We start from the raw sequence: 18,200 nt of genomic DNA on the forward strand, positions 1-18,200 counted from the left end.
TACATACAGGAGATGTAACAACAGAGTACATATCTACATACAGAGACGTAAACAACAGAGTACATATCTACATACAGAGATGTAAACAACAGAGTACATATCTACATACAGAGATGTAACAACAGACTACATATCTACATACAGAGATGTAACAACAGAGTACATATCTATATACAGAGATGTAACAACAGAGTACATATCTACATACAGAGACGTAAACATAGTACATATCTACATACAGAGATGTAACAACAGAGTACATATCTACATACAGAGATGTAAACAACAGAGTACATATCTACATACAGAGATGTAACAACAGAGTACATATCTACATACAGAGATGTAAACAACAGAGTACATATCTACATACAGAGATGTAAACAACATAGTACATATCTACATACAGAGATGTAACAACAGACTACATATCTACATACAGAGATGTAACAACAGAGTACATATCTACATACAGAGATGTAACAACAGACTACATATCTACATACAGAGATGTAACAACAGAGTACATATCTACATACAGAGATGTAACAACAGAGTACATATCTACATACAGAGATGTAACACCAGAGTACATATCTACATACAGAGATGTAACAACAGAGTACATATCTACATACAGAGATGTAACACCAGAGTACATATCTACATACAGAGATGTAAACAACAGAGTACATATCTACATACAGAGATGTAACAACAGAGTACATATCTACATACAGAGATGTAACAACAGAGTACATATCTACATACAGAGATGTAACAACAGAATACATATCTACATACAGAGATGTAACACCAGAGTACATATCTACATACAGAGATGTAACAACAGAGTACATATCTACATACAGAGACGTAACAACAGAGTACATATCTACATACAGAGATGTAACAACAGAGTACATATCTACATACAGAGATGTAACACCAGAATACATATCTACATACAGAGATGTAAACAACAGAATACATATCTACATACAGAGATGTAACACCAGAGTACATATCTACATACAGAAATGTAACAACAGAGTACATATCTACATACAGAGATGTAACACCAGAGTACATATCTACATACAGAAATGTAACAACAGAGTACATATCTACATACAGAGATGTATTTACATTTGAATGGCATTGTCATTATATAGTCTTTGAGAGCTGTGTCGTGATGTATGTTTAAATACCATGCATCAGGCGACACAATTCTTAGCGTGTTTATACAACACAGAACGGAATTACAATGTATTCAATGTAAAAATCAAAACATAGTTTAAAATAAATTTCAACGAGGAAGTATTTTGCCAACATCAATTATTATGAAAACGTGGCGTGTGCACATTATATTGATGATAAAATGTTGGACAAAACTGAAGTGTTTATTAAATTTTCCATGTACCATTTTGTTTTCCAATCAGCACGCGACCATGTTCCAGCTGTTTCATCCACTGACCAGATCTACCACGCATTTTATGTTGCTTGCTTGCAAAGCTCTGGCATTCAAATAGGTAATAAATACATACAAAAACAGTTCAATGCTTAAGTAAACACTAGCTATATAGAGTACTGACTATTACAGAGAAGTAAATTTAAAAGAAACTCAAATTGTCACCTGAACCTAATCAATTCAGATATCAGTATTTATTATATGACATGGGTAAAAATCAAAGCAGTTTATTTGTTACATACTTTATAATCGTGACAACAATATGATAATCAATTCTAAATTAGTGGTATACTCTGACAGCGTGTTTCCAAAGAATTTGTGGGATTTACTGCATAGGAACATTATATAATCAAGGGGCAATAACAAAGAATGCCATATCTATTTTCAAACATCAGCTATGAATGCCATATCTATTTTCAAACATCAGCTATGAATGCCATATTTATTTTCAAACATTAGCTTTGAATGCCATATCTATTTTCAAACATCAGCTATGAATGCCATATCTATTTTCAAACATCAGCTATGAATGCCATATTTATTTTCAAACATCAGCTTTGAATGCCATATCTATTTTCAAACATCAGCTATGAATGCCATATCTATTTTCAAACATCAGCTATGAATGCCATATCTATTTTCAAACATCAGCTATGAATGCCATATCTATTTTCAAACATCAGCTATGAATGCCATACCCATTTTCAAACATCAGCTATGAATGCCATATTTATTTTCAAACATTAGCTTTGAATGCCATATCTATTTTCAAACATCAGCTATGAATGCCATATCTAGTTTCAAACATCAGCTATGAATGCCATATCTATTTTCAAACATCAGCTATGAATGCCATATTTATTTTCAAACATTAGCTTTGAATGCCATATCTATTTTCAAACATCAGCTATGAATGCCATATCTATTTTCAAACATCAGCTATGAACACAGTGGAACTCTCTCAAATTAATCAATGCATGTGTCAATGTTTGGCAGTCAATAAAATCAAGTTTAAATCAATATTGTGTAACACAGTTAAGTTCTGGTGCTGGCTGTGGTAAGACTTTATCCCCTCTATTTCTACCTCTGACTATTGTAAGATTTTATCCTTTCTTGTCGACCCTTTTCCCACTCCTCCAACTCAGCAGGGTCCATAACCTGACGCATGACCGCCCTCATCAAGTCGTCACAGTCTCCGAACACACGACAGCCAAGCTGAGCTTTGGTGGAAGGGTCTCTCCTCTCACAAATGTCATCGTACGGTGTTGTTTGTCTGCAGAACATCAACACAAATAAATCCCACAGGCATTTGACATCAGAAATTTATTGTATGTTTAAAACATAATGATACGGCATACATTTAATATTTTATCCTCAGTAACCCAGTGCCGACGCTCATTGACAGGGACTGTGGGACAATTGGAACAAAGAATCTATAAAAATAGCATCCAATCAAATATATGTACCACCATACATATTAAATTTTGAAACTCTTTTGTGTGAAACACATTTTGTTGATCCCCATCATAGAGGCTGCTACCGAAACATGCAATACATGTGCATGCAGCTACTAATGGTCAATGAATTTAATTGATAAATACACATTTTGTTTTTCATTATAGCATATATGTCTGAGTTTCAAAGTCTTTAGAATTATGTGTTTGAAACAGATCTTTCATCAGGTAATCTGTGTAGATAGCAGTTACTTTATAGAGTTAACCAAAATAACTAGAAAGCAGTTTTCTGATTGGTCAGAATTCCCAAAGAATGAAATGTGTACCAATCATCCCATTGTCTCAGGTCTGACTATTGTGTTGTATTGAAAATAAGAATAAAATAAAAACAAAATAAGAATGTTACAGTAGACCTGTATTTACAATTACATCTGCTAAAAAGCTAACTTCAACTTAACTAAAATCAAAGATGACCCCCTGTGAGCAATAGTTCTCTGACAAGCCTAGAAGTTGGGAATGCCTAATTAGTGAAAAGGAGAATGGTCTATACAGAAATGAAAAAGATATTGCAACTTCAACTATCAAAATCTAAATTGATCCAAACTGGTAAGAGACAGACGAACTGCAGACAAAAAACTAGACATGAACAAAGAGTAATTTTGACACTCGTCATCGGATTATACCGGATAATACCACTTGGTACATACAATGATATCTGCCATTTTTTGTAAAATTCACTGTGATCAAATTTGAAAAAAAAAACTTCACTCCCTTCCTAAAGTTAAGAAACCTCCTGATGAATGTTAAGTTACTTCACCTGTTACAAATGACAAGTTGGATAGGTTTCTGACCCTTAGTGACCAGACTGTTAGCTGGAGAGACCCTCAGAGTCGAGCCTAGAGTCAGTACCATGTCTGCTTTCTTGGCATTGTCATTGGCACTATCCAGTACATGCTCCTCCAGGTTGTCTCCAAAGTTGATAATGGTATTCATCAAATAGCCCTTGCATTTCTGTAACAGCAAAGTTAATGTGCATGTATGACCAAAGTTTACAGGTATGTCCCAGGGATGGGCCTAGTCATTGTATCCAAAACACAGCTCGGCTGTCGTGTGTTCCAGTACTGGATAGATAGAGTAAGGAAATATTGTGTCCCAGCATAACTAGAACTGTCACCAGGATGCCTGACTAATACCCCCGCAATCCGCATGAGTCAATGGACAACTGGAACTGTTATTTAGAGGCTAACTAAGATAACCTGACCATGCCCCTATTTCTGAAATTCAGAATGGCTGGAATATGTGTTGTTCATAATAAAGATAATTTAGTCATAAGTTATGTTGAAATCAGTCCACAGGTTTTGGAAGAGTTGTCTGGACAACAAAAACCTGTTTATAGTGACCAGTTACCATGGCAACAAAAATTTTGAATTTAAACAGCTGCATGCACATCTATACATAGTCCTCTCTATTTGTGTCATTGGAATCAGCCCACCAGTTTAGAAGGAGTTGTCCAGATAAGATGTGTCTACAGACAGACGGACGGATGAAGGACAGACGGATGGACAGACAGATATAGTAAAACATTTTACATGAAATTCTTCTCATTATCATAATAAACCAACAAATATAGCTATAAAGGAGATAATTTACTCACTACATTAGGACAAATCCTACCAGTTCTGTGATTAATTCTACAGTGTTCACATTTCTTCACAGGAACTTTCGGATCCTTGGGGCCTAGTCGATGGTTGTGATTCATCACATAACGCTTCTCACATTTTTCACATTTTTCTACAAAGCCATTTCCATGTAGTTCTGAAATTTTGTCCTCGGGGAACACCAGACAGACGATGAAGACCGTCCGTATTTTGACTTATGATATACTGTAGGTGGCCCAACTCAATGAGCTTCAGTAGAGCCTCATGGGTGTATGTAGGACGGAGGGACATGGTATTTCGTCTGGCTTTTGTTTTTCCAGCTTTCTGGCTCCCTGTAATAACAGTTTTATTAAAATAACAATAACAACACTGAACAAGAGGCCCATGGGGCCAGTATCACCCACATGGATATTTCAGTAATTATGGCAAGGTATTCTTAAGTTATATTACAAATACTTTTCCTATTTTGGGATCTGTTCCTCAGACTAACATGTATTTCTGTCAACTCTTTTCTTTAACTTAATTTAGCATTCTGCTTCAAATGAAAATTCAATGCAAACTAGAATACTGACAGGTCGGTAGGTGCCCTGTTGTGTGGCTACATATCAACCACAATCACCAAGAAACCATCTGCCCATATGGTTGAGGTTCAGTTTGACATCCAATGTTTGAAATCTGGAAGCAAACTACACAATGATGTGACTCTTGTTTCCATCTGCCATACACCAGTAAAATACTCATTTGTAAGCTAATTTTGTTTTATCTAGTCCATGGCCATCATTTTTTTGGAAATCAAATTTCCCTTTACCTTTGTACCCAAATGAACTTCACCAAGTGACCTTGATATTTGGTCAGTTGACATATATTGTTAAGTATGTTTAATCCTAACCGACTTTTTCTGATAATGTCAAGACCAAATTTTTATCAGTGAGAAATTAGAAAATCTGGACATGACCTTTGATCTTAAGTTGCCCAAGTAACATTGATCATTAATCTGGACATTTATTCAGTCAATATCCAAATCTTAAAAATGAAAAGATACAAAATCTGACCATGACCTTTGACACAATTAACTGGTCTGTGGTCAGTTGACTAAAAGTTTAATTCTGGCCAACTTTGCTTGATAATAGCATAACAAAATGTTCATCAGTGAAAAGAAACTATCTATGACCTTGACTTTGACTTCTGACCCATTGACCTTCACCTTTGGTCAGTTAATGTGATGTTTAATTCAGACCAATTTGTCATAACAAAATGTTTTGCAATGAAAAGATACCAAACTTGACCTTGACCTTTGACACAGAGACCTTGGCCTGTGGTCTGTTGACATACCCCAGTATGTTTTAAATTCCAACCAAATTTGTTCCAAAATGCTATACAAAATATTCATCAGTGAAAAGATACAATATTTGACCTTGAACATGATCTTTCACCTTGACTTCTGATCAGTTGACTTGTTGTTTTATTCCACATTTTATACAAAGTCCCGTTCACCCAAGGATTATTCTGGTCTAACATGGACCAAATCCTTTAATTCATAGAGAACAAGAAGCATTTTGAAGAATTTGTTATATTTCCCCTATTGGGTCAAGCCCCTCAGGCCGAGACCCACTGATCATACATACCACATGGTTCTGCTTCCCTCAAGGATGCTTCAGATGAAATTTGGTCAAAATCAAATTATCGTTCACAAAGCTGCATGGTGGATAACTCGCCATCATTTCCATGATAATATCTTTACATCAGATATATAATGAAACCGATTCCTGATTCTTCCGTAAACTGGCTAGCATGAAAATATTGTCTTACTCACCATGGTCTTTTTCCTTGTCCCGGTTCGTCCACTTTCCATGAATACCACGGAAGTCTCCAATACCAGCTGATGTTGAAATTCCGGCTCCTGTAAATTTAAAAATGAAGATCATTCTACTGATGAAGCAGTATATTAAAACAGTCTGACACTAAATATTGACTCAAAACTTTTATGAAAATTCCTGTTGAATGCTCCAAAAGGAATCAATCTCTAGTCTCCAGTGTGATAGTTTTAAACCACAGCTCCGTCAGCTGATCGAGTGACAGACTCAGAACCCATCACCATGTACATATAGACTTTGTATGTAAAAGCCGTACTAATCTACTCTGTCCTCTGAATGACAGAGACCATATTTATAAACCAAACTGATCCTTTCCATGAGCTTAGTGACCATATCTTATCATCCCACTCAATCAGACGAGTGACAAAGACTGTATTTAACAATATATATACAGACTACACCAACCTGATATGTCAGCTGAGTGACAAAGACTGTATTTAACACTATATATACCGCTACACCAACCTGATGTGGCAGCCGAGTGACAAAGACTGTATTTAACACTATATATACAGATTACACCAACCTGATGTGGCAGCCGAGTGACAAAGACTGTATTTAACACAATATATACAGACTACACCAACCTGTATGTCAGCTGAGTGACAAAGACTGTATTTAACACTATATATACAGGCTACACCAACCTGTTGTGTCACCTGAGTGACAAAGACTGTATTTAACACTATATATACAGCTACACCAACCTGCTATGTCAGCTGAGTGACAAAGACTGTATTTAACACTATATATACAGACTACACCAACCTGTTGTGTCAGCTGAGTGACAAAGACTGTATTTAACACTATATACATGTATACAGGTCATACCAACCTGCTATGTCAGCTGAGTGACAAAGACTGTATTTAACACTATATATACAGCTACACCAACCTGCTACGTCAGCTGAGTGACAAAGACTGTATTTAACACTATATATACAGACTACACCAACCTGTTGTGTCAGCTGAGTGACAAAGACTGTATTTAACACTATATATACAGACTACACCAACCTGCTATGTCAGCTGAGTGACAAAGACTGTATTTAACACTATATATACAGATTACACCAACCTGATGTGGCAGCCGAGTGACAAAGACTGTATTTAACACTATATATACAGACTACACCAACCTGTTGTGTCACCTGAGTGACAAAGACTGTATTTAACACTATATATACAGACTACACCAACCTGCTATGTCAGCTGAGTGACAAAGACTGTATTTAACACTATATATACAGCTACACCAACCTGCTACGTCAGCTGAGTGACAAAGACTGTATTTAACACTATATATACAGACTACACCAACCTGCTATGTCAGCTGAGTGACAAAGACTGTATTTAACACTATATATACAGACTACACCAACCTGCTATGTCAGCCGAGTGACAAAGACTGTATTTTACACTATATATACAGACTACACCAACCTGTTGTGTCAGCTGAGTGACAAAGACTGTATTTAACACTATATATACAGACTACACCAACCTGCTACATGTATGTCAGCTGAGTGACAAAGACTGTATTTAACACTATATATACAGACTACACCAACCTGCTATGTCAGCTGAGTGACAAAGACTGTATTTAACACTATATATACAGGCTACAACAACCTGCTATGTCAGCTGAGTGACAAAGACTGTATTTAACACTATATATACAGACTACACCAACCTGCTATGTCAGCTGAGTGACAAAGACTGTATTTAACACTATATATACAGACTACACCAACCTGTTGTGTCAGCCGAGTGACAAAGACTGTATTTAACACTATATAAACAGACTACACCAACCTGCTATGTCAGCTGAGTGACAAAGACTGTATTTAACACTATATATACAGACTACACCAACCTGATGTGGCAGCCGAGTGACAAAGACTGTATTTAACACTATATATACAGACTACACCAACCTGCTATGTCAGCTGAGTGACAAAGACTGTATTTAACAATATATATACAGACTACACCAACCTGCTATGTCAGCTGAGTGACAAAGACTGTATTTAACACTATATATACAGACTACACCAACCTGCTATGTCAGCTGAGTGACAAAGACTGTATTTAACACTATATATACAGACTACACCAACCTGCTATGTCAGCCGAGTGACAAAGACTGTATTTAACACTATATATACAGACTACACCAACCTGCTATGTCAGCTGAGTGACAAAGACTGTATTTAACACTATATATACAGATTACACCCACCTGCTATGTCAGCTGAGTGACAAGACTGTATTTAACACTATATATACAGACTACACCAACCTGCTATGTCAGCCGAGTGACAAAGACTGTATTTTACACTATATATACAGACTACACCAACCTGTTGTGTCAGCTGAGTGACAAGACTGTATTTAACACTATATACATGTATACAGGTCATACCAACCTGCTATGTCAGCTGAGTGACAAAGACTGTATTTAACACTATATACATGCCACATTGACCTGCTCCTTTGGCATAGCATTCATACATTGTAAAACTCTTTTCCAATTTTATATTAATTAATTTTTGGGCAAAATTGATTAGAGTAACTCCTACTATGGCCTTCTATATTCATATTGAAAACAAGATAAATGTTGTATATTTTTACCTGTGAATGCAATAGGATATTTGCTTTCTTTGATCATGAGAGCTATCCTGGAGGCATCTGTCCGGATACTGTCCATGGATTGGTGGAACTCAGCAGTCTCCTCCGCTTCCAAAACAAGTGCCTTCTCCTGGCTACAAAGGTCAGTGACCTTGGAACTGTTGGCTAGGTCACTCAGTATCTCCCAGCACCTCATGTGGAATACGCCCACTCCATCATCATCCCACTGAACCAGGAACTCTGGGTAATTAAACCGCTATTTTTTAGCATATATTTTTTGTATGTCAAAACTGTCAAAATGGTCATCTGTCATCCATACAACCATCACTGGAAGATCAGTTCTTCTCAAGAAACACTGGTTAGAAGAGTTTTTATGGATGCATGGACTGATGATGGCGATTTGATCAGCCCAAAATCTGTTGAGGTGTTCAAGGGAAAACATTTGGGGCAGACCATAAGCATTTTGTAATTTCGTGGAGTTTTTTTTTATATTATTGTAAATGAAAATTTTATGTTTTTTAACAATATAACAATCCTCTAACAAGCAGGGTATGATTTGTTGTGAGCCACATATTGAAGGAGGTACTCAAGGATGTTCTTTTTAAGTCCTACTATTCTCTGACTATATAGGGCCGTGTACTCAAGGACTGGTCTCATTCGGTTACCTAGTATATATTGATGAAGTAGCACTCTAAAGTAAACAACACAAGCTGGTTTTGCAAAATAGACAAAATCGGTGAAGGAACATGCAGTGATCCAATATTTGCATAAAAAGGTTTAACACCTAAGGATATCCATAATGATATGGTGGCAACACTAGGGAAAGTTGCCCCTTCATATGCTACAGTGAAAAGGTGGGTGGTGGAATTTAAACATGGCCAACAGAGCCTAATAAGGATGACCCCCATCCTGGAAGGCCTGTCAATGTTGCAACCCCAGAAATGGTCAATAAAGTTCATGATATTGTTAAGACTGACAGACGAGTCAAAGAAAGATATATAGCAGTAGAGTTGGCATTTCACAGGAAAGAGTACATTCCATTCTGACCAAGGATCTTGTAATGAGAAAGCTTTCGGCCCAATGGGTACCAAGACTTTTGACAGTTGATCAGAAGCACACCAGGCACACATTATTGTGTTATCTTACCTTTTTGAGGAAAATCTTGCCAACTTTCTTTAAGAGATCTGTCATTATGGATGAAATATGGGTCCATCATTTCACCCCAGAGGCCAAACAACAATTAAAACAATGGAAGCACCCTGGCTCTCCCCTGCCAAAGAAGGCAAAGACTGTTCCACCAGGTGGGTAGGTTATGGCCTTGGTTTTCTGGGATGCAGATGGTATTCTGCTCATAGATTATCTCCAAAAGGTACAAACAATCAATGGCACATACTACTGTATGCTTCACTTCTGAGGCAGTTACACGAAAATATAAAACTTAAGCGCAGCGGAATGCTCACTAAAGGTGTGTTATTCCAAGAAAAACAGCCAAGAAAAGGAGTTCTATACAGGAGGCCATGTGCCTTAACAGTCACCAGAGTTTTAATATATTTGAGCATATTTGACCCCTGTGACCGTGAATATAACGTCAAGATCATCCATTTGAACTCACTTGGTAGCCTTTCATCCCAACATGCTACAGACCTAATATTGGGTCTCTGGGACTGTTTGTTATCAAGAAGAAGTTGTTCAAAGGTTTTAGCATATTTGGCCCCTGTGTCCTTGAATGAAAGTCAAGGTCATCCATTTGAACAAACTTGGTAGCCGTTCTTCCAAGCATGCTATAGACCTAATATTGGGTCTGTGGGCTTTTTGGTTATCGAGAAGAAATACTTTAAGATTTTAGCATATTTGCCCCGTTACCTTAAATGAAGGTCAAGGTCATCCATTTGAACAAACTACATAGCCCTTTATCCCAGAATGCTGCAGGCCTAATATTGGGTCTCTGGGCTGTTTGGTTATCAAGGAGAAGTCATTTAAAGATTTTAACATATTTGACCCCTGTGCATGATCTTGAATGAGGTCAATGTCATCCATTTGAACAAACTTGGTAACCTTCATCCCAGCATGCTACAGACCTGATATTGGGTTTCTGGGCCTGTTGGTAAGTGAGAAGTAGTTGAAAATGTAAATTGATTACAAAGCACGACGGACAATGCACGACGGACGACGCTGGACAAAAGGCGATCGTAATAGGTCACCTATTGGCATACATGGCTTACATTTTATTGTAAAAGCCAATATGAATTGTAAATCAAAGTGTGTAGTATATGCCATAATTTATTTTCATTGTGGTGACTTTTACATCGGTCAATTTAGTAATGAACTTAGAACTGGTATGACTGTACATTGGCTACAGATAGAGACTGGCTCATTACGTAATTTATATGTCAATAAACATATTCCTGACTGTGTTGGTGACCAATACAATGTAGTACCTTATATCAACTAAATTCATCTGATACTGTTTTATTGGAGAAAAAAGAGGACCAGCTAATGAAAACATTAAAATCTAGTCTCAATAGACCATAGTAAATATGGTGCAACCTTATAAACATGTTTTGTGAACGCATGTCCATTGTGACGTCACGTTATTTGTGACGTCATCAAGTTGTGCTGTGAAAGCACTAGAAAGTTTGTTGTTAAGTTTTGTTTGTTTTTTTTATATATCCAACTCTACATAGACACAAACTTTTTTCTCGATATATGTATATACATTTTGTGTATCCATCCCAGTACAACTGCGATATTCAGATCTTTATCTTCGGACCACCAACACATATGATACAATACACTGTCTTTTATTAGTGATAACCATCAAGTTAGAGTAAAACATGGTGTGTTTATGGTGTAGAGAAATATTCTAGATTAGGCCTTGTATCAGTGCAGGAGTATGAGAGTATGATAGTACATGAGGATAATAGTATGGGCTATGCTGACTATAGTCGGTGAGGGGTGAAACCTTTAAAACCAGGAATTAAATTGTTAAAGTTAATAGTAAAGTAAATATTGCATAATGCATCATGGTATTTTAGACCATAAACAATATTTCTGAGAACTATTCATATCTTCTTAAAACAGGATATTTTCTACGCAATTCTGTACTATTTAAATTCATTTTCTGTACTTAATTTGTAACTTTTCTGTACCTTTTATTGTAACTTTTAAGTACCTAAGAAAAGTTATAACTTTTTAAAGGTATAACTTTTTATATTTTTTGTACTTTTTTGTAACTTTTTAATACCTAGAATTTTAGGTATGGAAAAGTTACAAAAGTTATAATTTTTTACAATAATACTACAGTAGATTGATACCCTCTGTTTCAACAAGGTTCCAATCTAGCATCAAAACTTTTTTGTGTTTTTTTATGTTATATATATACAGTATATATATATTGAATACAAAGTAGGAAGCTTAGCTATAGCTGGTAGGTGAATAATACATGAAAAAACCTTTACATAGAAAGGCAGCATATTTAGTATAAATTTATGTTTCAGATCTGTTGACAGATGCATGGAACAATTAAGTCTTTTCTCACTATTTATCCAAATAATTTTGAAAAGCATCCATTTACAATTGAATAGAGTGTGCTTACTATTTATGTTTGATGTATATTTTTCCATATTGTAATAGTCAACTAGTTTTCTCTTTACACTTTCAAACATGGGTTGTTCCAATTTAACATGCTGATTATTGATATATTGTTTAACAAAGAGTATACTAAGGTTATGTATGTCAGATCAAAATTACCAAATAAATTCTCAAAGAATTCTGGAGTCTAGTGAACATAGTATTCTTGACAAGTAAATACCTGGTTTGGCCTTGACTGTGTAGCCTCGGACATCTGCCCTCCCATCCATGGAGTCAATGGTTCCCCCGAGCTTACAAGTTTTCAGATGACACTTATATGTGCCAACATCTTCATCTTTTCCTTGTGCAGCAGCCATTTTGTGACCTTCGCAATTCTTCAGATGTAAAATCACAATCTTAAAAATAATTATTCAATAAGTTAAAACATAAACACTAACAATGACAAAAAAAATATCAATCATTTTGTCAAAAGAAATCTACCACAAGTTATAATCAATGTGTTGTAGCAGATCGAATGCTTATGCTATGAAAGGTAAAAAATTCAATGACCAGACTGACACTCGATATCCAGGACTTCCAAACATTTCTCCTCTCCTGTTACATTTGGTGCCCAACTAGATACCCATAGTTGTAGTATAGGGTCATGTGTGGTCCAGAGTTGAAGACTCTGCTGATTTTTGAAGGAGGGAGGATCGTAGCGGAACTTGACAGCCAGTAAGCTGAGCGCCTATTGCAAGGTAGCTCAAATAAACAAGTGTCTGTCTAGAGTCCGGAGGTCCAGGGTTGGAGTCCCAGTCTGGTCATTGCATTTTCCCTTTTCTGTTACACAATTATAAGATGTAGGTAATATATAGCACCATACCAAAAACATTTTAAATTTTTTTTTCAAAGTTGTTTTCATTACATAAAGATCCACACACACAGAATATTGTACAATTGTATCTTGATGTGTATAGTCATCTTCATTGGCTCAATGTTCACCTCATGCAGTAAAACAACTGTTATCCCTTAGATTATATCACTATAGTTCCAAAAGAGGTTTCCATTTTCACAATCCTTTTTCAAAATCCTCCTTTTAATACGCTCACTTTTACTGTTGATTATAAATTTTTGAACCAGGAAATGATCTTTGATAACGTTGATGAGTGAGATCTGAGGAGTTGCTGAAACATCTGGTTTTGTAGATACATTTGTATAATATTTCATAACAAGTAAAATTTTATTATCCATATGATTACAATATGGTGTTATTATTCCAAAAAGAAAAGAGTCCTTGTTATAGGCAAAAGTAATAGGTCAAGCAAAGTTTCAAATCCCTGAAGTAAATTTTGCACCTCTTGACACTCCAATAAACAATGAATTATTGCCTCATGTTGCATGTTACATAAAGTACTAGAGCAAGCAATAATATTTACTTTATAAAAGAAAGATATAGAAATATTTATAAAAAAAAAATATCAAAAATATGATGCATGATTCTAAATTGGAACCACTGTAATTTGAACAGTGACTGAAAGAAGAGGCTCATGGGCCTTAACTGTCATCTGAGACAAACACTTACAGCAGGGACACACCCCTCAATCCAGCATCATTACCATAAATTGTCTATAGGCAACCAGTTATATTTGCATTGAGATCAAATTTGGTTTTTATCCATTGTGGCTTAAAGGAGGAGCAGCATCTTAAAGCAAAATTTCAGTCAAGTTCCCATTTTTGGAGCCTCGCCCCTCTGTCCCCAGCGGTCCCACAAACCTCATTTATATAAATTATGATTGCTGTCCCCGTATAATGTCTCACACCAAATTTGGTTGTAATCCACTGAAAGGTTTAGGAGGAGTAGCATTTTAAAGCAAAATTTAACTAAGTTCCCTGTTTTCGGCCCTTCCACTCGGGTCCCATGGGTCACACTAGCCTCATTTTTACAAAATATGATTGCCCTCCTCAAATGATGTTTCACAACAAATTTGGATGTAATCCACTCAAGGATTAAGGAGGAGTAGGGAATTCACCAAATTTCCATTTTTGGGGTCCTGCCACTGGGGCCCTGTGGGTCACACCAGCCTCATTTATATAAAATATGATTGCCCTCTAAAATAAGTTATAAAAAGATATCACTTTTTTTATAACTTTTTAGTACCTTTTCTGTACCTTTTTCAAAAGGTACAAAAAAGTTATAACTATTTTGTACCTTTTGAAAACTTAGAATTTATCAATGTAACTTTTGATAACTTTTTTGTAACTTTCTAGACTGGTTCTACTTTCTGATCCCAGTTGGCAACAATGTTGGAGTAATAATACAATTATCCAAATCTTTTCATCCTCTTTTATCCTTGAAAAACTATTTTCAAAAGCTGTGGTATAGCTGGCAGAGAGGGTCTTTCTAAATAAGCATTATGGTTTCTAAGAAGATGTTTGAGTGCATTTACTATAGTCCATGATAGTGTAGAAAGTTTGTGTTTATATTAAAATTATGCATGAATTCGTCGAATGAGTAAAAAGTTAAATCTTCCGAGTTTTTAGTTAACACAGATAATCATTTCTTTTCCATTCAATACCTTTTATCTTGTTTTTAAACTCTTGTGTAGGCACACACTCACCAGTGTCAAAATACATGTATTCGAGCAGACGAAAAAAAAAATATTCTGACAGATGAATACATGTTCCTTCACTGCTCCAACATTGTTAGAGAATTACATGGCAAGAAACTTATGACGGGCGCATGAACAAAAAATAGCCAGAGACATTAAGCTGGGTGTAGTATAGGTCCTTCACCTGACATCTACATGTATCTGTCAGGATGTCCAAAACATGAAACTCGGGCAAACCGGCGTAGTGTTTTATATATATGGAATTTCAAGAAAACAGGTCAAATGTAGGTACTTCATTAAAAATAAAAATGTTGATGAAGATTGATGAAAACCACTGATAAAGATTATATATCTAACACTGATAATGAAAATCACTGATATAGATTATACATTTATCATTGTATATCTAACACAGATAATGAAAACCAAAATGTGTGATTCCTGTACTCACTTTTGAACTCAAACTGGTTGTCTTCTCGTTTGTCGTACTTAATCTACACGTATGTTCTCGTGGATTTACACCAGACACGTTACCCTGATGTTGGATGTAAGATACAGGTGTGTCATGTCTAAATCGGTTGATGACGCTTCGGTTAGTGGATACTGAATCATTGTTGTCAAAGCAAAGTGAAACTAGAACGTAAACAGACCAAATCTGGGTCTGTTAAACGCTTGAGAATGAGTTCTAGACTTGCTCATGTTTCAATAGACGATTAAGTGAGGAGGCAAGGAATTGTCATTTTTTTTCAAATTTAAATCTAACACATGTGTGATTCATGCATGTGTATAACAATTGATTTATTTCTTTATTCATTGAATGTATGTGTGATGGACAAAATTAAATCTTGCCATCTTTATAATATTTCGGAAGTGATATCCTTTTTATTTATTTATTTTTTTTTATTTTCAATTTACTCCTATAATGCTCTTTTGATAACTCTATCTACATTTATGTTAAATAAAACCAAACATCGAGTTCTAATTTGATTGAATGAAATCCTATTTTTTTTTAATTGAATTATGGATAACACCGACTGTTCATTTGTTACGTAATAAATGGAATATCATACGTATCACACCATAGGTGGCCCAAGTGAATTAACATCAAGATCTAATTTAACTAAAATCTTCTTTTTTTTTCATGTTAAGCAATAGCTAATCCATCGGTATACGGCATAGCTAGGCAATGTTAAGAACATGATATTACAATCATATGACATTTTACCAAAATAACATATCCAATATACTCACACTTAATCATGACTTATACATTATTTTAATATTGGTTAATTTAATAACGAAGCAATGAATACCAATTGCTATGAATGCAATGAATGGTACTGGTACCAAAGGCATTTTTTATGCGTGTCAGATATACAAATATGGATCCCTATAACTACAAATTAAAAGAAAGTGCTCAACACTTAACATTTGTTGACTCAGAAAAGGATATCGGTGTCACCATAGATAATAAACTTACAATATCTGCGAAAAGGATAACAAAGCCAATTCTATCATGGGATTATTACGGTGGACAATGGAGTACATGAACCTCTACAGCTTTAAAATGTTATACGCGGCTTTAGTAAGACCTCACATCGAGTATGCGGTCCAAGTCTGGTGTCCCCATCTGGCGAAACATATAGAAACAATAGAGAATGTTCAACGTCGAGCAACAAAACAAGTTCCTGGTCTGTCTAATCTGTCATACCCTGAACGTCTGCAAAAACTGTCACTACCAACGTTAGCATATAAATGGTCTCGTGGAGACATGATTGAGGTCTATAAAATCATCGCCGGAAAATATGACGGGGAAGTCGCAAAATTGTTTTCCGTAAATGTAGGGCCAATCACTCGCGGACATAACTTTAAAATACATAAAGGATTCTCAAGATTAGACGTCAGAAAATATTCATTCACGCGGAGAATTGTGGATATGTGGAATAGTCTCCCATTTGATGTTGTAAATGCCATATCAATTAAACAATTCGAATATAAACTTGATGAACATTGGAAAAATCAGCCATAAAACCCCACAAAAGTACTCTTTCAAAGAGAAAATCAAGCTGTGAACTTAACAATTATTGATTAATTCAATAACTTTATTACGAGCTGACAATCAAAGGATGTAAATCCTGTACATATTTTATGTATGCTGTCAGAATAAATCTATGTATCTATGTATATAAACATTTTTTCGTTCAACACTTAAAATTCACAGCCTCATATTTTAAAAGATATACAATATAGAAAACAGGAGTACTCGGTCATCCATAATTAAGTTCCTAATCACTTTAGAGGAAATACCTTCAGCAAATGGACTTTTATCTAATACCAGGAGTTGAAATGGACTTTTATCTAATACCAGCTAGTTGAAATGGACTTTTATCTAATACCAGCTAGTTGAAATGGACTTTTATCTAATACCAGCTAGTTGAAATGGACTTTTATCTAATACCAGGAGTTGAATTAGACTTTTATCTAATACCAGCTAGTTGAAATGGACTTTTATCTAATACCAGGAGTTGAATTAGACTTTTATCTAATACCAGGAGTTGAATTAGACTTTTATCTAATACCAGGAGTTGAAATAGACTTTGTTATATTTCGGGTATGAGTGACAGACAATACCAGAGACGTATATATCTGATATACAAGTCTCTGATTAAACACATAATCATTGTTTACGATTTCAGTGAGTTTTGTTTTCCCAACAAGCTATATAAGACCGTATCGCAAAAGTGTGCCTATAAGAAAATAACCTAAGTTGGCTCATTCATTTCCCCACGATGTTGAAAATTTACTTTATGAATCATGTCTGGGAGTTACTAGCCTTTCATTGACAAGTTATTGTCAATTTCGGACAATTATCCGAAAATCACAAAAAGTAGTATCTTCAAGTGAATTTGCAACGTATCCATTGCTGTTTTGGT

General features: G+C 35.5%; 1 protein-coding gene across 1 annotated transcript; it reads right to left on the reverse strand.

Annotated features, from left to right (window-relative positions):
* Positions 1-1,054: 1,054 nt before the first annotated feature.
* Positions 1,055-15,899, reverse strand: LOC117339356 (NAD-dependent protein deacetylase Sirt6-like). Its single transcript, XM_033900902.1, is given in 8 exon segments — positions 1,055-2,744; positions 3,743-3,936; positions 4,580-4,759; positions 4,761-4,915; positions 6,397-6,483; positions 9,092-9,328; positions 12,900-13,074; positions 15,719-15,899. Coding segments are annotated over 7 exon segments (1,182 nt in total). The 5' UTR covers positions 13,036-13,074; positions 15,719-15,899; the 3' UTR covers positions 1,055-2,551.
* Positions 15,900-18,200: the final 2,301 nt, after the last annotated feature.

Source organism: Pecten maximus, chromosome 1 (assembly GCF_902652985.1).
Source record: "Pecten maximus chromosome 1, xPecMax1.1, whole genome shotgun sequence".
Taxonomy (NCBI): Eukaryota; Metazoa; Mollusca; class Bivalvia; order Pectinida; family Pectinidae; genus Pecten; species Pecten maximus.